The sequence below is a fragment of the Lissotriton helveticus genome, chromosome 1_1, assembly GCF_964261635.1.
Source record: "Lissotriton helveticus chromosome 1_1, aLisHel1.1, whole genome shotgun sequence".
Classification (NCBI taxonomy): domain Eukaryota; kingdom Metazoa; phylum Chordata; class Amphibia; order Caudata; family Salamandridae; genus Lissotriton; species Lissotriton helveticus.
This window is the reverse complement of record NC_136057.1, coordinates 700,845,360-700,867,315: the sequence shown is the minus strand read 5'-3', so window position 1 is coordinate 700,867,315 and position 21,956 is coordinate 700,845,360. Positions and strand designations below refer to the sequence as shown.

The 21,956-nt window shown below is 45.9% G+C and overlaps 1 protein-coding gene across 1 annotated transcript in view; it reads right to left on the bottom strand.

Moving 5' to 3' along the window:
• PPFIA2 (PPFI scaffold protein A2) overlaps nt 1-21,956 on the bottom strand; it is a 2,034,471-nt gene that overhangs the window by 670,714 nt on the left and 1,341,801 nt on the right. The window contains exon 9 of the mRNA XM_078674230.1: nt 3,521-3,667. Coding sequence (XP_078530356.1) covers nt 3,521-3,667 — 147 coding nt within the window. The remainder of the gene's footprint in view (nt 1-3,520; nt 3,668-21,956) is intronic.

The window sequence follows — 21,956 nt, the reverse complement described above, 5'->3', positions numbered from 1 at the left end:
CTTATGAGGAAATGACACATCACACTATCACAGTGTTTCTAGTCTGGCCACTCTGCCCTCTTTACACTCCTCTCACCACAAGGTAAGACACATTTTAAAGATATTACTGTTCATTGCTTATTTGAGAACTGTCTTGAATACTTACAAATCAGCTGTCCCATGGAGTGTGCTATTGTCCATCACTCTCCAATATATATGTTGGGTGACAGCATTAATTGCCCATCGACCCCAGTGATGTGATTGACTTTCAAACTTGGTACGTGAGTCAGTTGCTGGAAAAATAGGTGGTGGTTTGAGGCTGTTCAGTGACAGTCTGGTTGTATCTCCTGCTCTGGGCCTGTCAATACCCTGGGAATACTCCCTTTCCTCTGCAGTGCACTGCATGTTCATGAGTATAAATATCTTCTTGATATGGAGTAGTTATGACATTCTTTTAGACAGAAGATACATCCTCAGACTTATTTCAACCACTCTCCACTTTATTGTATATAATCTGTCTTGATACAAGTCATGGAATGCTGGTATAGTATATACATATGTTACATACATAAAAAACATATTATACCTGCATTTCGTGGCTAACAATGATCCTACAGATAAGTACTTGACGATTTAGGAAGCCTTCATCCTGCACATCTGTGGAGTATGCCTCTACACAGAGAAGACTGCAGCCAAATTATCTGAAAAGAAGCTCAGCCATCTTGTCTAGTGTACACTCTCAACTGGTTGTGATCCACATTAAGACTCACTGAAGGCAAAGTTAAATTGTTGACCCTGATGGAACAATATGCTTTACCCGCCATCCTTCTGATGAAACACCACTCTGAGAAACGTAAAAACAGATTGTACCTAGAGGGGACAAAGCTGTCAAAGTTTCAGCCTAATTGACAATGAGAAGAAGGAGACTAAAGTCCTGAAGATTTGGAGAGGATTAGAAACCCAGAAGTTATGAATGAGAAATTCCAGGATCTAAGAAATTGGGTTACTGGTTGAGGGGGTGAAACCCTACTCAAGTAGGAACCACAATCCCGGTCAGGCCGAAGTTACCAGCAAACCCTAAATTAACCTGTGCTCAACCTTTGGGTGGCTTGGTACACAGTCCGCCTTAACTCAAAGGATTTCACACCAGTTTAGACAAATAGAGTCATTTTTAATTAATACAAACAAGCTCAAAACAACAAAAATCTAATTAGTAGAACCGAAGATATGAAGCTATAAAGATTTCAGTGAAAATAGCACCAAAAAAGTTTAGGCCAACTGCAATGTAGCATGGGCCAGCTACATGGGTCTGGTTAGATCTCTGAATACGAATACCTTAAATCCTGGTTGTAAAGAAGTGCAAGGTCTCGCGTAGATGATCCATCGAGCAGCCGAGGTGAAACGTCATTTCTGAGGGCCTGCAAAGCTATGATGCAAGGTCAGCATCGTCGTTGGGGATCCCATTGACCGGGGCCTGTGATGCAAAGTCTGGTATTGAAGATGCATTGCGCAGTTGAGGCGCTGCTTCAGTTCTGAGGAATTGTGAGGCTGTGATATGCGAACCCATGTTGCCGTTGAGGATGTCAATAAAAGTTTTGGCAATGCTAGGGCCTGCGTCGGGAAAGCGTCACACCGGCGGTGGTTCCACTGCAGGATACCAATGCAAAGTCCTTGCACAGAGAGATCTCTCTCAGCAGAGGTGATGTGTTGGTTTTGCTCCAGATTGTGTCATGTAGCAGAGGAGATGCATCAGTTCTGCTGGGTCCATAGATGGGCTGACAGAGCACATTTAGGTTAAGGGTCCGGTACTGGGGTGTCACCACTTGTCTGGGTAGGACTCACAGATGGCTGAGTCCAGGTGCTGGGGTCAAGGTTCTTGGAGTCTTCTGTTTCTGAGGCTGTAGTCAGGAGGCCAGCCAACTAGCTCTTGGAGTCACTTCTTTGTTCCTGGGTTCAACAGATGCAGCTCCAGTCAACTTAATGTCTTGCAATTCGATGGCAAATTGAATATCTTTATCATAAATTAATTTACTCCACGAAAAGGACCCTACTTAGAAAATAAGCATATGCAATTCTAACGCCCATACAGATTTACAGCTACAAATGGTAGAGTTAGAGCTGCTAGCATTTATCCCCTGTTCTCCCCAAGTTAAAAAAGTTTCCTTCATTTTTCACCAAGATGTTTGCAGGATTCAGCAATCGGCTTCATGCAGTTTGCAGGTAATACATAGTGATAATTCAAACAGTTGTTTTCTGTACTATTCCAGAAAAGAAGCCTCAGGTCCATATAGCCCCCAATCCTCAAGGGATGGGCTTCAGGGTGCTCAAGAAGGTAGGTTACCCTAGGAATCTGGGCTTGCTCTGGACTTGTTCAAATTGAATGGCCCAGGTCCCAGAGTACAGTCGAAGGCATCCACCTGGTCAAAATGTCTGGTATGTACCAGGCGACACCTCTCTTGATAAAAATAACAGAGCAAATTGGTTCTGGCACTACCATGGCTGGCATACCCGTGTCACACTCGCCACACACCTCCATCTTCACAGCACTAAGTTGTCTTCTGTAGGTCCAGGAAGCAACAGAAGCTCTGACTGATCAGAACTCTCAGGAGGCCTATGAGGAGAGTTTATGAGAGCCTCTGCCAGTCCAGGATTTGTATATATCAATACACTTTTAATATGGTACATTTAATACTTGAAGGGGCACCACAAGTAAAACTCCTGCCCTCATTTGGAACACCAAAGTACACACACATTGGCAGGCGGTGTCATCAGCATCGCAGTGCTGGCAATGATGGGGCATGCAGCGCAGAAGCACATGTAAAAGGCAAAGGGAACTACGTTTTCCAGCAGGCAGCACTCACTGTATTTGAGTTCCACAACTCATAAAATGAGCCAGGGGAGGTAATACTGCTGCATTCATCCAGCCATAGTACTGCTGGCTCACGCAGCATAGGGAAGAGATAAATTAGGCGGCTTATGGAATTGTAGCATCTTGTAGGGTTTCCCCTTTCTTGCAGCCGTGTCATTACGTTTTAATGAAATGGCTTTATTAGGTGAGGGGAAACTCTCAATGAGCCCACAGAAATACCTTTCTGTGGAAGAGCACCACTGCTGCCCAATCAGATGCAGCATTCAGGGTAACCAACATGTGGGCGGAGCCACAGCCACTCTCAAGAGCGATTCCAAAAGCTTTTTCTAGTGTTCATCTAAGATTTAACAACAGCCTAGTTGTCAAAATAGACATACAAATGGGAAATCCTGACTCATACTCGCAATATGAGAAATGTGTCAGTCATTATGTGTAAAATAGTGGTCTGAGAGGAGCTTGTATCAATACTATTAAAATAAGTTTATAATATTCCCTTCATATTTTTATATTCTATCAAAATAGTTTAAAGCCAACCGGCTATCTATCCCTCGAACTATCTTTGAATGCCAACAAGAGTGCCCCTTTTACCTGCTCGTTACTGCTTTCTATCTGTAGCATCCATCCTAATCGGTGATGCCTACTTCAAAAATACCAGTGATGCGGATACTAAACCTGTCGCAGGATGGCCTCCTTGTTCGCCAGCTCGTTTTCCAGCTTGTCGTTCATGTCATGGATGGAGGTGGATTCCCTCTGTGCCATGAGGTAGCGTTTCTCGAGGGTTGTGATTCTTTCTTCCATGTCGTCCTTCTGTGCCATTGCCTGAAAGATAAATTATGAATTTAGAAAATTGGACATGTGTGAGGAGTCCCTGTGACTTTCATGTGAACAACAGATGAGACTCGAACAGAAAATATAGATGCTGCTGCGGGGTTCAGCAGGTGAGCATTTACATCGTTGCAGGGGCGGCCTTAGGCATGTGCAAGCTGTGCATCTGCACAGGGCCGCCAAACCCCAGGGGCCGCCACGCCAATATATATCCTTAATATAATAATCCTCTGAGGATGGATACATATTTGCGTGGTGGCCCCTGGCAGGGATTTGGCGGCCTCCGGCTCTGTTCCACTTCCAAACACCCTGACCCCCCCTCTTCACTGGCCTCCGTGATCCGCCAGGGCCACCATGAGCCTTGAGCCGCCCCTGTCGTTGTAACTCGTTGGCTTTCCTGTACGCATCGTGCAGAATGTTAGCCCTTCCACTGGGGTGCTCAAACTTTGATCAATAAAACAGCAGCCACTGCAACTACACATTTTTGGCTGATTCACTGTTTCCCTTCAGATGCTGCGGGACTGCTTCCAGGCTTCCATGACTACTGCCTAGCTGAAGGGACCTACAGGTTACATACAGCTCTCTTGCTGGAACAGATCAGGAGTCACATCAACAGCTAGCGGTAGAAAATATGTATGCAACATTGTTTATCCATGTTCAACCTGCCTTTGGGCATCATTCAGCAAGAATCATCAATTACAACCTTCCCTTACAACTGGCAAGAACAGTGCCTCAAATTTTAAGATTGTACTTTTCAGTGGAATCATATTATTGTATGTAAATTGTAAAATAGTGTTTGATCCGGACAACAGGTGGCATTACAGACTCCATGCCCGTGTTTCAGTGTTGGCAATTCTCTACTGAGTCATACAGTGGTACATTCCATATGACTCCAAACTCGAAAAAAGATATCATCACAATAGATGTGATAAGGTTGGAGGATGTACAAGATAGTATTCCATTGACATGGGATGAAGGCATATTGTAGTGCTGTGCAGGACCAGTTGCAAACCTTTAGCCCAACCACTGTACAAATGGAAGGTAGCATGTGGCAATAATAGATTACAGTGAAAAGTATCACACACATGGAGACATACAAGGTAATTATGCATGCATATTCTGATCAGGGGTTGCCAAATGTGTAAATTTGAGCAGGAGTTTAATAATATGAAAGCCACACTATTCAAATAAATTTCCAAAGAAAAAAGAACTCCCCTGCTCATTTGAATTCAAAAGTATCACTGGTTTTGAAGGCAATCACAATCAATCACAACAAATACAAACTCTGTAAACTTTTAGGAGGGTTTTCCTAACGGGACCGGATTTTGGCTAAAATCTGAGATTTTCTGGGATGAGATCTTCATGGGCTTACCTGTTTTACAAAGGTTCTTGGACATGCTCTTTTGGCCGCTGGTTTTGGTTCATTCCGAAACAATTAGATTTTATTTTCATATCTTTAATTCAAATTTGTTTTGTATGTTTGGGTCATATTTTAAGTATTTTGAAAACCCTTCAAGTACTTTGTTGTCAGGTATAACTTATGTGCTCCGAACGGAATCCTTTACGGAACTGGGTACCAGTGCATTTTGTAAAGCGTGTATGTAATGTGTTGTCTCAAAGGTGTATCAGTAATTGTTCTGCCTGCTGTATTTCGAAGGACTACAGGTGTTTGATTTTGTTAGGCACTGTTATAAAAGACAGTACAATAGTTTAACTTGGTTAAGTCTATTTCTCTGATGATGGACGCACAATATTTCTCTTCTTGAACACATATTGTCATTAGTTTTAAATGGTCCTTTGTTGAGCACATGGTGGTGTATACCCAGCTATCAATTTTTATCTTTAAAACAAATAATCCCTACAATTTTTCTTTTGTAGATATGTTGATACCAGGACAGAGAATGACTGCGATCCCGCATCCGAACGTTTCTTGTCGAAAATACTGAATCAATATCTTCTGCACAAATCTTGTGTGAGGTTGTACAGTCCTGCAAACGTGAGCTCCTTGCTAAGAAACGTGCTAATGAAACCAGGACACGGCTAGAAGATGATATCCGCTGGTGCAGTGAAGTGTATTCGAGAGCCCAAGGGGAGTTTGGGGGGGGGGGGGGTAGCTGACTGTAGGGAGGTCTCCCTCGGGGCGGTTTGGGAGGGACAGGGCAGTCTCAGTTTTCTCCAGTTAGTATTCTATTGGGTTACACATTTGTAGCCCAATTGTAGCCCAAGCCTCTAAGGCTATTGTGAGGGTGCTCCCAGCCACCATTTTAGGTTTGGTGACCTGGTGGCTGGGAGCGCATCGTAACTGGAAAGATATTTCCGGTGCTTTGTGAGCTTGGGATTATTGGTAGTGTTAGTGTAAAGGGAGAACATTTTTGTCTCACCGTAGGTCATGGAGGATTACAGGGTCCTGGAGGCACTGAGGCTCCTGAGCAAGGCCGGGCGCCTTGACTTGGTCATTCCGGAGGCCGCAGGGCAAGTGCGCAGGGCGCGCAGACATCGACAGGAGTTGCCGCTGCGGTCGCGGCATGCTCCTTGCCAAAGGGGCAAAAGACATGTGCAGTGAGTGAACGGAGCAGCTCATATGCAAGGAGAGCAGCCCCGGGGCCGTCCGGGAAGCGTGGGGCAGGGGCGCACAAGGAAATCCCAGAGCAGTTGGCGGGGCGGGCCAACCCCAAGCCTGAAGAAGGCGATGCTCTGCGCAGCTGGGGGCCTACGAAACAAGTCAGAAGAGCCCCGGAGCATGTAGAATGCAAGCTGGATACCGGGGCTGTTAAAAAGGAGTGTGCCGCTTCTGAGAGCGGGATGTCAGGTAGCGGGGGCGGGGCCAAGTAAGTAGGCTCCAGCGCGGTTCTGCAGCTCGGGTACGCGGGGTCCAGCCCTCAGGCAATTAAGATGGAAGGGAGGGGGGAACGTTTTGGCATAAGGGAGGGACAAGTGAGGAGGTGTGGATTTCTAGGCTTGCCTAATGAGGAGGCTGGGGCCTGTGACATGAAAAGAGAACGTCGGGGGGAGGTCAGGAGGGCTTTATTGAGGATGATGAGACAGTGGTAGAGGGGGACCGGGTGTTGGGACCAAGGGGTGGTGGGTAAGGGAGGGCCACAGAGGAAGGGGGAGGAGCCCCAGGGCCAAGTAGGAGGGGCGGAAGATGATAATGATAATGATATTTCTAAAGCGCGCAAATACCAAATGGTGTCTCGGCGCTGAAAACCATGAGCAGGCCCTGTCTAACACCCCTCACTGGAACAGATGAGTTACCAGGGGAACTAGAGCCAGCTTGAGGCAATCAGGCATGGGAGGGCCTGGATATCTTCTCATCCTGGAGTGATGAGGTGAGGTGTTTTGACAGGGTGGGGCAGTTAGATGCTTATTTATCGAAAGGGGGTTCCCTGCAGTATGAGGCGAGGGCCACAGCACAGGGGCGGGAGCATATTGGGGGCTAGGGCAGGACAGTCCCCAGGGGGAGGTGACACAGGTGGGAGCGGGACCTGGTTTCGTCCAGGGACCTGCGTCAGCGCTCGTCGTGTCCATGCCAAAGTGGAGTGGGGACGAGGGGGGGATGATGGCAAGGAGGGGCAATGGAGTTCTGGGGCATAGGGAGATGGTCAGAATTACTGTCTAGTCAGGGTGAGAAAAGGAGAGTGGGCCAGGCAGCAGGTTGGCAGTGAAGCAGCACATCACACCAGACATTTTTGTTGCAGGGCGAGGAGCGGCACAGCACGGTAGACTTGGCAGGGCTGGTGGCGGCTCGGTGTTGCCGAGGAGAAGGGAGGGCGGAGCCCAGAACGGCATCCTCATTAACGACGGGGTAGCCAGTCGCAGCCAGCAGAAGAAGTCCCAGAACAACCTCGCTGGCCCCAACATCTGGAGGGTCCCAGTGTACCGACGGGGCATCAAGGAGCGACATCAAATAGGTGGGAGCACCAGTGGAGTACCGGCTGGTACAGTCATCTCCATCACAGGAAGGGAGAGGAGGGTCTGGTAGGGCCCTTAGGTTAAATTCTAACCAGGAGTAGCCGCAGGGGTAAAGCACCTTCACCCTGCATTGTTAACCCCGCATGCTGTCACAACGCAGTCGTTATAATGACTGCGTTGTGACAACACATACCATTACTCTGCAAGTCGTTACAACGACTTGTGGAGGGGGGGAGGTGTTGGATTTAAAATCCAACACCTTCCCTAAAGTCCGCAAAAATTGGAGTTGGAATAGGAAATGTTACTATTCCAACATCCAGCGCCCCCCCTCCGCAAGTCATTGTAACGACTTGCAGATTAATGGTATGCGTTGTCACAATGAGGTCGTTGTTACGACCGTGTTGTGACAGCATGCGGAATAATGACATGCGGATTCAAGAGGCATATTCGGCCCTAGGTGTTGGGCCAAGAGGAGCTAGATTACGATGAAGAAATCCTTGAAGAAGGTGAATTGCGGGAGGTGGATGATCAGGAGTGGGTGCAAGCTAATGTGTCGAATAGTATGTTTCATGCCCTGGCAGAGAAGCTGCATAAGGCATTGTGACCTGCCGAGAGGCCACAAAGCATATCGGAAAGTATGGGGCCACTGGTAAGGCAGACTGCAACTATACAGGCACCCTCTTTGGAGCCAGGTAAGGGCAAAAGCGAAGCCTTTAAAGGTGTCAGTGGGTATAGGGGTGGGGGGTCTGGAGGAAAGGGGTGGCTGTTTGAGAAAAGGGAAGTATGTCATGGACATTGGGGTGGGCACTAGGGAAGCAGGAGACACAAAGGGGACAAAAATGGAGAGAGAGACTGTTAAGAACTCGGGGTGTCTAGTTGGCAATGGTTTGCACCTTTGACCAAATAGGGACCCTTGCTTCTAGTCAGGGAATGGGGATTACACTCCTGGATAACCCCTGCTCACCCCCTTGGTAGCTTGGAACGAGCAGACTGGCTTATCTCAGAGGCAGTGTGTTAACCATTTGTGAACATATACAGTAATACAGTGAAAACTGTACAGATGGACACCACACAGGTTTTATAAAAATAAGGATTCTTTATATAGACTTAACACAAGACCACAAATGACAAAATCCACAATACTGTACTTCAAATAGACTTAAAGATGGTAGAAGTCATTTAGTTCAAGTTGATGCTAAATGCAACACGTTTCTCACAAAAGTACCTGGATCCGTAACACAAAACAAACAAAAGGTTCGCAGGGTTGGAGATGCGTCAGTTCCTTGCTTTGGGGGAGACGATGCGTCTCGCCTCAATGCTTGCGCAGAGTAGGGGATGTGTCTTGGTCCTTACCGGAGAGGAGGTGAAACGTACAAAGTGAAGACGATGCGTGCACGCCCGACAGCCGTGCCCCAAACTCTGAAACTTTGGAGCTGCGACGTGCCCTGCGGCACGCTTCTCCGGTGATGCGCCAGCGACATCTGCGGTGACGACATGCTTCTCCAGTTATGCGTCGGTAAACAGCTGCGAGGAAGGCACGCTTCTCTGGTGATGCGGCGGTGACCTCTGCAGTGGCGACACGCTTCTCCGACGATGCGACAGCAACAGCTGCGACTATGACACACTTCTTCTCGTTGAGTCGCGCTTCCTGCTCCCAGTGACATGCAGGCTTGTGCAGACAGAATTCCCAGCAAGGAAACTCAGAGGGGAGCTGGTGGTGAAGTCTTTTGTCCCTGTGGCTTCAGCAGGAGGTAAGCACAAGTTCAAGCCCTTGGAGAAATATTTTGCAAGATGAGGAAAGTACCTTCTCATTTCCTTGGTAACAAAGGAACCACTAAAGGCCAACCCCGCAAACAGCACATTGGCAGAGGGGCAGTCCAAACTCCTGCAGCTTCCTTCGTTCTTCTCCTTGGCGAAGGTTCGTCTTGTTGTTCCAGAAGTGATCTAAAGTCTTGGGGTCTGGGTCTCCATATTTATACTGCAAAATATTTTGTCCTCTGAAAGCAGAGGGTCCTATACCCAGTCCAAACTAGTTCTGTGCAGTCCTGGACACTTTGTTTACATGACTCCTTCTTCCCTTTGGCAGGGTGGGCTAGGGTCACCAGACACACCACAGGAGGTGGAGACAGCATTGTGGAAGGCAGGCACAGTCCTATTCAGGCCCAGGTGCCTCTCCTCCCATCACTCTACATGCAGATGGATCTATTCAGCCCTGTGCTGACTCACCCTGTCTCCTGGAGCCACCCCAGCCCCTGTCATTTACAAAACCAGACATACAATACACAACCTAGCAGAGGCAGGCTGGATGGTTAGGTAAGAAAATAACTACTTTCTAAAAGTGGTATTTTCAAACACAGAATGTTAAAACCAACTTTACTAAAATATGTATTTTATCATTCTGAGTTCAGACATACTAAATTCTAATTTCCACCATGATTCCTGGGTCAGTTAGGATTATAAGATGTTATAATGAAACTGCCAATTCTGGCCTAAGGGAACAGGTAGCCTTGCAATAGTGAAAAACGAAAATGGCTGTAATTCATTATCAGGACATGTCACACAAATCAGGGCATGTCCTACCTTTTACATACAATGCACACTGCCCATGGGCCTACCTTAGGGGTGACTAATATGTAGAAAAGGGAAGGTTTAGTGACTGGTAAGTGAGTGCACTTACTAAGTCGACATGGCAGTACTAGACTGCATACAGGCTCTGCAGTGGCAGACCTGAGACACACTTTACAAGCTGCTTCTGTGGGTGGCACAATCAGTGCTGCAAGCCCACTAGCAGCATTTGATTTACAGGCCCTGGGCATCATGATGCACTGTACACTGTACTAGAGTCTGACAAGTAAATCAAATAAACCAATCATGGAGTCACTAATTAGTACATCAATTTAACATAGGGAGCACTTGCACTGTGGTACTGAATAGCAGATCAAAAATAGAGGATGCAACCAGTGTAAAATGGAAGGGAGACTCACGCCAATGGTACCAGGTCTAACAGGGGCCAACACAAAGAAAGTGAGCGAGGAGGGTGAAAAGACAGGAGACAAGAAGTACAGGCCGGAGAGCAAGGATCTGAAAATTAAGAAACTCCCTTATATGGGGGTGACAAAACCTCGAGGAGCCCATTTAATGCTGGCAACAAAAAAGCGCATCTGGAAAGGGGACAATGTCGAAATGCCTAAACTGCTGCATAGGGAGGTGAGGTCCAAAGAAGGGTCTAAGGAGGAGGAATATGAATTGGGTCCAGTTGACAATAGAGAACTGGAAAGCAGCATTTTTGAAAGATGCAAGAGTATACTGTGAAAAACTACCCGAAGCGCTGCGAAGTGTGATTTAAATACATGGATTTCATCAGGAAGGCACAGATCACGGGAGGGGGATATACATGGGCCAAATATGATGAGGAATTTAGAGCGCACCTGGCATGGGATCCTGAAGCGAAATGGGGGGAGCAGGACACAGATTTGTGGCAGCATAAGATGGAAGCAGCCATAGGGAGGAAGACAATCAGCTGCGGTCCGTGCAGGTAACAGCGGTGAGGCTGTGGGGCCGCTTAGGGGGGGATTTCGAGGGACGACCCAGAGGGAAAGTTAAATAAATAATACATTTTCCCTCTGCTTCGTCCCTCAAAATACTTCCTTACCTGGCCCCACCGCCCCACCTCTGTTACCTGCACGGACTGCGGCTGAAGACAATATTTACGCCAGCGGCATGCCTTTTGTCTGTCTGCACTTTCAGGGGAGACCCACCTGGGGAGGGGTCGTGGGTACAGGGAAGAGTCCGTCAGGAGCGGGGGGGCATACTGGGACTATAACAAAGGCATATGCACACAGGAATTCTATAACTTTTGCCACAAATGCTCAAAATGTGGAGGCCGGCATGCACTGGTCAACTGCTTCGGGTCAGGGGACGGATACCAACAGGGAGGTCAGCAATGGCACTTGACAGAGGGTAACACAGGGCAGCTTTCGGGCACACGGGGAGGTAAGGGGCCCCAAGGGCCTGGCCCAAAAGGCTCTTATTCCGGATAAACTCAAGAGATTAGAGGCGGGCTATAGGAATATGAGGATCATGGAGAAGCACAAGTTTTGAGAGACAGGTTTAGGTGGGGGTTTTGTTTGGAGACATAGAAGATGGGCAGAGAATCTAAAATCTGCTAAAAAGCAGGAAAATGGTACGTGGACAATGCACTGCCAATGGGATGCTCTATTTCGTGTGCATTGTTTGAGTGCTTCAGCACGTTTCTACAGTGGCTATTTTCACGGTGCTCAGGGCACCAGCTGGTAACACACTATCTGGTTGACTTTCTTTGTGGGTTCTCTGGGCTCCGCGGAATGCATGGCAGCACTGGACAGTTCCCATGAGCTGATGGGTGAACTTGGGGTGCCACTGGCACTGGAAAGGACGATGGGCCCAAGCACGACGTTGTCTTTTTTAGGTATTAAGATCGACTCCAGGGCAATGTGGGTGCGCTTGCCAGAGGATAAAAAGAGAACATTTTACTATTGTTGAAGGGCATTTTATCACAGGACAAAATGAAGGTCAAAAACATACAGATACTCTTGGGCCACCTGAACTTTGAATGCAGAGTAGTGAGGGCAAGGAGGACATTCTGTAGGAGACTGGAGAGAGCGTTGTCAGGGCAACATTTACCTGACCATCACTCTTGGCTGTTAGCTGGGGTGAAGGAGGATTTGAGGATGTGGACCGTGTTTTTACAGTTGTTTAATGGTGTTCCACTGGCAAGAGAGGAGGAGCTGACATGGGACGTCAAAATCTTTTCGGATGCAGCAGGGAGCGGGGGCTTTGGCTTGTTCTGGCAAGGGAGGTGGTGCGCAGAGCAATGGCCATCACATTGGAAGGATGGTGGAAGGAGCATAGCTTTCCTGAAATTGTTTCCCCTAGTGGTAGCAGTAACACTCTGGGGGGAGGAATTAGCCCACAAGAAAGTTCTCTTTAGAGTGGACAACATGGCAGTAGTCGAAATTGAGAATCGCCAGTCCAAAAGGGACGAGCAGGTTTTGAAATTGATAAGAGTATTTGTGTTTGGCTGCATGAGTCACGACATCGTTTTCAGGGCATTACATGTGCCTGGTGTGTACAATGACATAGCTGATGCTTTGTCTTGTTCACAGTGAGGGAGATTCTATGGGCTGGCCAAGGATACCGAAAGGACGCCAACGCCAATTCCGCCCCATTTGTGGTATGTAGGCAAAGTAGGATGCTACAATTGGTATTAGAGTCATTGTCAGAATCCACCTGGGGGGCATACAGGTTAACATGTAAAGAGTTTCTGCGGTCAGGTGGTCATTGGCGCGCCGAGGTCTGTCGGCAGTCGAAAGTTGTAATTCAGTTTATATTGGATCTCATTGACAAAGGCTTGTCGTGGGTAAGCTGGAGAAATAGGAACTAGAATTCTAGAGGAGAGAGGTTCTGGGTGAAATCTCAGGAAGCCGTCTTGGCAGATGCTGATTCGGTTATTGGAGGTATTGCCATAGGTATTAAGAGACAAATTAGAGACGTGCTTGTACTCGACTTCGATTGTGTGGATGTTCTTCGGGGCCTTTACAGTATCAGAATTACTAGGTAATATGAGGAAGAAATACATAAGGTATAAAATGCCTTCTTGTCTAAGCGGGATACCATTGAGTCTGTAGATGAGGATAGCTATGCTGGGGAAGCATCCTTGTCTGTATTTCTTCCTATTTCACTTCAGGAATCCTTGGGTGGAATTCTGAAATGTAAGTCAGGGTCCCCTGTACACCCTTTCCCACCCAAGTTGTGGGAAGCCCTCGCCTATACTCTCAATCCTTCCCTCAATCATATATGGAACAATTCACTTACCACTGATATCTTCCCAGAGTCATGGAAACATGCTATGCTCCTACCCCTTCTAAAAAAGCCTAATGCTGACCCGGTGGATCTAAAAACCTATCGCCCAATTTTTCTTCTCCCGGCACAGGCAGAGATGTTGGAAAAATTGGTCCAACATCAACTTAGTAATTTAATCGCCAGCAGTGATATTTTGCATGAAACACAGTCTGGCTTCCGGGTGGGCTTTAGCACTGAGACTGCTTGGCAGGAGGTGGCCGAATCTATAAGAATGAAGGTGGACAGAGAAGCCTCTGCTATGCTATTGCTGCTGGACCTGTCCGCCACTTTTGATATGGTGGACCATCCAATATTGTTGGCTAGACTGAAGTGGGCAGGAGTGAAAGGGACAGTACTTGCCTGGGGTAAAGTCCAATCTAAGCGAACGCACACAAAGAGTCATTTTGCACCCTTTTAAATCAGAAACTAAACCCCTCTGGTGTGGGGTACCGCAGGGCTCGGCATTGAACCCTCTACTTTTTAATATCTATCTGGCTCCATTATGTGCGCTTATTTCGCAATGGGGAATAAAAACTATCTCCTCTGCAGACGACACACATTTGGGGTTTTCTTTTAAGGACCATTCGGCAAATTACTTTGCGAGGTTTAGGGGCTGCCTGTGTGACATCTCCAATTGGATGAATAATAATGAGCTAAAATTGAACACAGAGAAAACGAGTTCTTGTTCTTTGTAAAGAATTCTCCACCATTGGCTGGTCTGTTGTGGCCGGAGGAAATGGGCTCCCCGCCCTGCCGGTCATCTACGGCGAAAAATCTGAGCGTAAAATGGGATTCAGACCTGACCTCTGCGACCCATATACGATCTATTACATCTTCCTGCTTTGGCATCCTGAAAGGGCTGATGATCTTTGTATTTACTGCCTGAGAGCTGTCGTAAATCAGTTGTTCATGCCACTGTGACCTCAAGGCTAGACTATGCTAATAGTCTGTAACTTGGCCTTCTGGCATATCTGATAAAGAAACTGCAGATGATGCAGAATGCGGCTGCGAGATTGATTAGAAGAGTGCCTTTTAGACAACATATCTCTCTGCATATCAAACAGCTCCATTGGCTTCCGGTTGTGAATCGGAGAGAATTCAAGGCCTTGACAATTGCTTTCAAGGCCCAGAGAGGTAGCTGCCCCAACTACTTTAAACGCATTTGCCCCTATCAGCAAACATGTTCTTTACGATCTAACTCACAGAATTTGCTGTATGTTCCTCAGTTTGCAAAATCTCGCACTGGGGCAGGGCCTTCTCAGTGGTATCAACCAGATTAAGGAACTACCTTCCTGATATACTTCGACTAATTCCGTTTGAAGGGGAGTTGAAAAAAAGACATGGCTATTTAGCCTAGGCTAATTAGGTAAGTACCTTGCCATGTCCTTCTGCCATGTTACACCCCTTACCTTCTCATGTTTTGCTGGACTGTGTTAGTGCTGGGACACCTCTGTTTGAGGTAGCTGATGCGCTTTCTAAATGTATATGTATTGTATTGTAGGTAACAAGAGGGGAGGGGGAGCGGGCTGGCAGGACATAGTTCCTCAAAAGACTGAGGTGCAGACCCCCCTTCTACATGCTTGCTCAGGTGGGAATATCAATGGTTCAGTTTGTCGGAAAGGTCAGGGTGGTAGTATTCAAACACTTGAAAGGGAGCAGAGTAACGGTTTACCAGCTGCGGGCATTGTGCCTAAAAGTTTTACACCTCATCGGGGTGGATGGAGCAGGTTTTGGGACGCACTCTTTCCGTATTGGGGCAGCAACAGAAGCGAGCAACAGGGGCTGGGCACAGGAGGATATCATGAATTTGGGAAGCTGGTCTTCCAAATGTTTCAGGCGCTGTCTGAAAAAGGGAGAAGGGGCGCCACGTTCAAAGGGCAACAGCGTATGAAGTTCATGCTCTCTTTTCTCCTTTCACATTCAATGACCGGCCCCCAGGCAGAGGAATTGACCATATTGGTCTTGGGTCACTCCTTTGTGAAATGGGAGCAATTGCAGGCGCGATAGTGTTACTTTGGTTTATATTTAGGTTTTAATGAACAAATGTTTAAAGTTGTGTGGAAGGGCAAACGGGGTATGTGCTGGAAAGAGCTAATACCCTGTCTGAATAAATGGTTGGTGGGCGGTAGGTGCCCGGATATTTTGGTGTTATACCTTGGCGAGAACGATCTGTGCACGACCTGTGCAAAGAGAAGGGCGTGGTTTTGATGAGGACTATGAAAAAGGACTTCGCTTTGATTAAGGAGCAGTGGGCAGATTGTTTTGTTTTGTGACTGTGTTTGTGCCTCGCAGGCTTTGGCGTGGAGCCGTCAATCCGAATGCTATTGATAGGGCTAGGCGGAAAGTGAATATATAAATGGCACGTGTTTGCAGGAGTTTGGGTTTTGGAAGGATAGTCACTCAGAGATACGTTTTGATACAGTGGAATTATGCAGGGATGATAGTGTGCACCTCTCTAGGGTGGGCATGGACCTATACCTTTTGTAAATCAGGGAAGTGCTGGCCAGGTCTTTGAATGTGCAGAAGCACATGAGGTGGAGGACCCGTTGAATAGTTCAGGCAGGGGGGTGCAGAAAATGGGTAGTGGTATCTCCCCCTTTTCTGGGTGGCAGGCTTTTTTAAAGTTTGCCAGGGTTGGCAGAAGTCTTTTGGCTAAAGTTGGGATCATGGGCAGGGAAAGGGTACGCAGGGTATTTAAAGTTCAGTTGTAGAAATTTGGTGATTTATTGTTTTAGAGAGGCAGGCATAGGATGTTGGTTAATTAAGGTGTATCATTTTACTGCAATACAGTGTAATGTTGTTTATATGGTAATGGCAGGGTGGGGGCATGTTGAGGGGATCGTAGGGGGCAAGGTCAGGGGTCAGGCATCTGATATAAAGCAAGGTTTTAGTTTTGTAAGGCAGTTGCCAGGTATGTTATTGTAATGTACACCTGTTTCATTAAAGCAGCCTTTTTCACACGCCAATAGTTCGGTGTCTGGTCTGCCCCCCGCCCTCCCAATGGGGGTTTAGGGTGTAGCCTACGTTAGGGATGTCTCCTCCCCGGGTGGTTTGGGAGGGGCATGGTAGTCCCTGTGTTCTCCATTTTGTATGCTATTGGGCTACATATTTGGAGCCCAATTGTAGCCCAAGTCTTTAAAGCTATCGTAATGGCCCTCCCAGCCACCATTTTAGGTTTGGTGATCTGGTGGCTGGGAGCGCATCATAACTGGAAAGATTCCCCCCACTCCATAATTTTTTATTTGTCTTGGTTTCTTCATTCAGTAGTTTTGGGTATGGTTGCCAGCTACTTCGTTGGGAAAGGTGCGCAAGGGGTAGTTTGTATTGTCGCTTGGAAAAGGTGCAGGGTTTAAATTTTGCCAGGGCTGGCAGACATTTTTTGGTTACCATTGAAAGTTGGGATCATGGGCAGGAAAAGGGTAGGCAGGTTATTTAAAATTCAGTTGCAGAAGTTTGGTGATTTACTGTTTTAGAGATGCAGGTATAGGATGTTGGTTAATAAAGGCGTATCATTTTACTTCAATACATTGTAATGTTGTTTATATGGTAATGGCGGGGGCATATTGAGGGGATTGTAGGGGTGTGGTCAGGTATCGGATGTATAGCGATGTTTTAGTTTTGTAAGGCCGTTGCTAGGTATGTAATGTGCACCTGTTTCAATAAAGCAGCCTTTTTCACAAACCAAATGGTTCCGTGTCTGGTCTGCCCCCCTCCCTCCCAAACACCTACCAACTAGCTTTCCAACTACATCAAGCACCATCCTCTAGATCTTTCCTGGATGTTTGTAAATCTAGTGGGAAGTTGATAGCGCCCTGTCAGGAGCCCAAGAATGAACCAGCGGAACTGACGACATGCACCTCGTTTCATTTCAAACCTGAGGTTCTAATGCTTCACATGCAGGCTGAGGAATATCCCTTTAAGCTGTTGTATGCTTTCCAGAAGGAGGAGCCCCGTCTATTGACGTCATCATCAGCTATCCTATCCTGGGAGGATAAGAAAAAGAACAGGAAGAGGAGGACGGATGGAGAGAGCCTGCGAGCGAGGGAACGGAAGGAACCAGAGAGGTGAAGGAGGAAGCAGCGGGTTGTGAGAATCCTCAGGTGTTTCCTGTGAAGCTGTCCGAAGTGGAAATCCAGGAGAGGAAGGAGACGCCAGGAGGCCAACGAGATCACGCGCTGCCCCGCCACTCTCCCGGTGGAGCGTTGCTGGAAAAGGTACAGCGCAGTATACAGGGGTTCTCGGGGCACTGAGTGGGAAAGGGAGGCACTTAAAGGGAGGACACTGCTAGCACCGGGCTGCACCAGGTGACGGAATGTGGTGATCACTCATTGACCCCCTCCCAAATCAAACATCGAAAAAACAGCAAACCACTGACTCGTGGTATTCTTTTAGTTGTTTTTTTTCTTACATCCTCACAGTTCTATGTGGACAATGCAGAGTGTCCAGGCTGGAACCTCCACTGAGGCTGACCGAAGAACGCTTTGCCGACGGACTAAGTGGACTTCCTTCAAAGACGTATAATAAGGATATAAATTACTCTCACTAAGACTATCATTGCCTACTGGTCTTCTTTTCTCAGCATAGAGTGCCTTGCCCTGGGGTCACCCTCTGACATGCCCCCAACAGAGATTTCAATGAATTTTAGGGGTATTACGAATCTCTATAGTCCTCAAAAGCTCACCCAGATGAAGGTGCAGGAAAGGCCGCCTTTAAAGACATCATATAGTAGAAGAGTTCATCTCCAAAGGTAAAATGACATTAGCAAGCAATAGCATGGACACTAATAAAGCCTCAGGAAAACACAATTCCCTATAGAATTCTACAAGAATATGAAAACCCTCACTCATACAGGTGTTAGTGTCAGTACTTCGAGAAGAGCTAGACTAAGGCCCCTCCTCCAATGAATTCACTAAGTCTGTTTATCAGCTATACCTATACCAGGCAAGGACCCTCTGGCCTCTTCTAGCTACAGGCCAATCTCGCAAATTAATGCAAACCTCAAAATCCCGGGTAAGGTGCCAATGAACTGTTGGAATCGTGTAAGTCATTGCCTAAACACTCAATGCAAGTAGGATTTGTCCCGGGTCAGTCTTCTGCCAACCTCTTATGGACACTTTCTCACAATATATGGCAAACCAGAGTAGATCACAATTTCCTCCCATTGGTCAGGCGTATGTATCACCACTCAAAGGCATTGGTTACTTGCAGGGGACACACCTCACCTTTTGCTAGTACCAGACAAGGCTGCCTTCTATCGCCCTTTATGTTCCTTCTGGCCCTGGAACCAATGGCAATGTAAATCAGGAACAATGATAAAATCATAGGAATACGGATCCTGGCTGGGGAAGTCAAAGCGTTTATTTTGGTGACAACATTGTAGTGACACTATCACAGCCAAAGGGTTCAATGTTGACCCTAGTACATTGTGTACATTCTTGTGCAACCTTTTTGGCTACAAAATAAATTGTGCATAATGTGTGGCCATGCCACTAACCCACACCATTACTCCGGCTTCTGTGAGCACGCTTTCATTTCAATGGCTACCCAACAAACTAAAGTACTTTGGTATTCACATTAATCCAGGCCTTGTGAATATGCCTACTGATAGGTTGTATGACATTACCACACGTTGTTTTACCACGGATGGCTTTATATTGCAGATTCAACCATGCATACCATTACCATGCTTTCACATACGTTAACAAAAAAAAGCACACGTACCACACAAACAACTAGCACACACACTTTCACCACAAATACCATTACCTCAGATTTTGAATAATTTGACTTTTACATGTAATTTTAACATGGTAATGTTGATTATAAGATACATTTTTGAAAACGCTATAAGTAAAAGTAAAAAGTATACGTTAAATGTGTTTATTGACATATTTTCAAAAAAAATGAAACCACAAAAAAAGCGAATCTCGTAAACAATTAAGGTTAAATAAGTAATGTGGAAAAAAAAAGAACTTTATTTAAATTCCATGGTTCAGTCATAGTTTTAATGAGAATAAAAACATTTCTAATTCATATTTTATTTTTTAAAGTAGTTATACCCCACCTACAACTTTAAAGCCACCCATCCCATCCCTGAAGTGGTCCACAGGGCTAAATGCATACTTTAATAATTGTAATTGTATATAAATGTATACAAATGTATGTAATGTATACTTTAATAATTGAAATACAGGCTATTTAGCGATCTATTTACAGAAATACTTCCAAAGGACATATGGTAAATACAGTGGTCAAAGTGAAAGCACTTTGTGTGCAATGCTAGTGCAGAGCTCACAGTAATGAACTTTGGGGGTGTATTGCTTCAGTAGAGAGGTGTTCTTATGTAGGAAAAGAAACTAATTTTCTATAAAGCTTTATAGTTCGTGTCTGCTGTCTACAAACTGTTTGTGACATCTATCACCATTACCTATATTAATGGTACCCTATGCAGCACGTCAGAAGATCAAAAGCTGAGTCAGGCTTGCTGGAACTCGAACCCTGGCCCATAGACCACATGTGGCATTAGCGGAGTGAACTTGGGAGGGCGATAGACTCTACAGGGGCTCGCTGGAGCAGGTATATTTGTCGTAAATACATTTTCAAATAACTACTCACCCTCCCACAGCCCCTAAACCCTCTGTATCCCACCGTGGAGGTAAATTGTGTAAACTGCAGTTGTATAGACTTGCGTTGTAATGATTTAGGTAGTGTCAGCCATTTGAATATTTTGGTTGTTAAGACTTGTGTGGTAATGATTCGTGTTGTAACTTTGAGCATTGTAAAAAATGTGTGGTAATTGTAGGTCAAACTTTGTTGTAAGTACTGATAATATCTCTCCCTTGATAGAGAGTATGAAATTCGGCTTCCCCAAATGGTCATGTTTGAACGTCTCTCTTTGGGGCAAAGTCCAAAAATGTAAAATGAATATAACAGTTAGGTTTAATACTCTATTTAGCTAGCTAGCCCTCAGATGTCCAAAATACTTATCAGCTGGTATGGATATAGAAATCTCCTATTTCGTGTGGAATGAAGAAAAACCTAGGTTGATGAAAACCAAACTGTATGTCGACACATCAAATGGGGGACTTTGCCTATCCCATATAGAAAAGTATTGGTAGGCACACCAAGTAGAGTATTCCATTTATATACTACAAACGCAAATCTCTACACCTTTGTAGGTTTATATTAAATACCACTTTTTAAACGTAAATGACAATTCAGCTCTTACTCTATACCATACACTATTAGAAAGGAATCCTCCAACCCAATTATAACTGCCTCAGCCTTTGCATGGACCAGGGCCGACAAATTGCTAAAATGCACAACCATATACACTTAAAGTCACCCATAGGTTGTAATCTTGATATCAGAATTGGGGGTGATGATGATTAGCTGCTATCAATGGAAACAATGTGAAATAAGATATATAGAGGATATGATTAAGCAGAACACCTGGACAACTTTCAATGATCTTATGCAGGACTATAGACTCCAACTCACTGAAGACTAGCATTATAGGCAGTGAATAAACCCAGAAGGTGCTCGCCTGGGCAATTCTCCCTTGCAACTCCCTCAATCAATTACTGTTCATTACCTTTTTACATGGAAAATCTTCAAGGGGACAGTAGCTGGCCTATATGCCACTGTAATCGACTCACGTTTCTCGTGAAACACCTCATTTGCCTTAAGACAATGGTGGAGCAATTGACTTTTGAAAATTCCATGACGACGAGTGGGACCTCATTCTGGGAGACTATAACAGAGAGCTGAGGAAATCTCGGATGAAGTATAGCTATTTCAAGGTCCTCCACCGTTGGCACTGGTTACCAGAAAAACAGTATCACACAAAACACAGCTCACATTTTAACTGCTGGTGATGTGGAGTATTGCAGTTTGATGTTGTACACATGCTTCTACTAATGCACAAGGAGGCGACGATTCTGGCAGCAAATTTGGAATTATATGAAACCAGCACTGCGCACACAATGGAGATTTTCAGCATATGTAGGGATTCTACATTGCTAAGATTAGTATAGTGCACCTATGGAAAACTAACACAGCCCCTTCACTTAAATCCCGGGTGGAAGAGGTGCATGAGGTTGAAGCTAGTCATCAAACTGAATGATAAACTGGGACGATTCACAGAGGTTTGTGGACCCTTCCTCGACTAGTCAAGTTATTCAAATGGGCTAGCAACTAGATCTGTCCAACTAGCATTTCCTTGTACCCTTTGTCTCCCCATATTTAATCATTCTTATTTCATTTTTCCCCCAATACTCCTATTTGAGGGGCCGTTGGAAAGGACTCAGGTACTGGAATATGGTCACTTAATTTAGTTTGTTTTGTTGATGCTTGTTGGGGTTCCTTAAGGACCGGGGAGGTTTTTATTATATTAGCCTATTGTATAGTATGTACATATTTCTGTTATTAAGAATACATATGTGTTAAACCTGGCATCCTTGGCATGGTTTCCCCTAAACCTTTTCCCTTC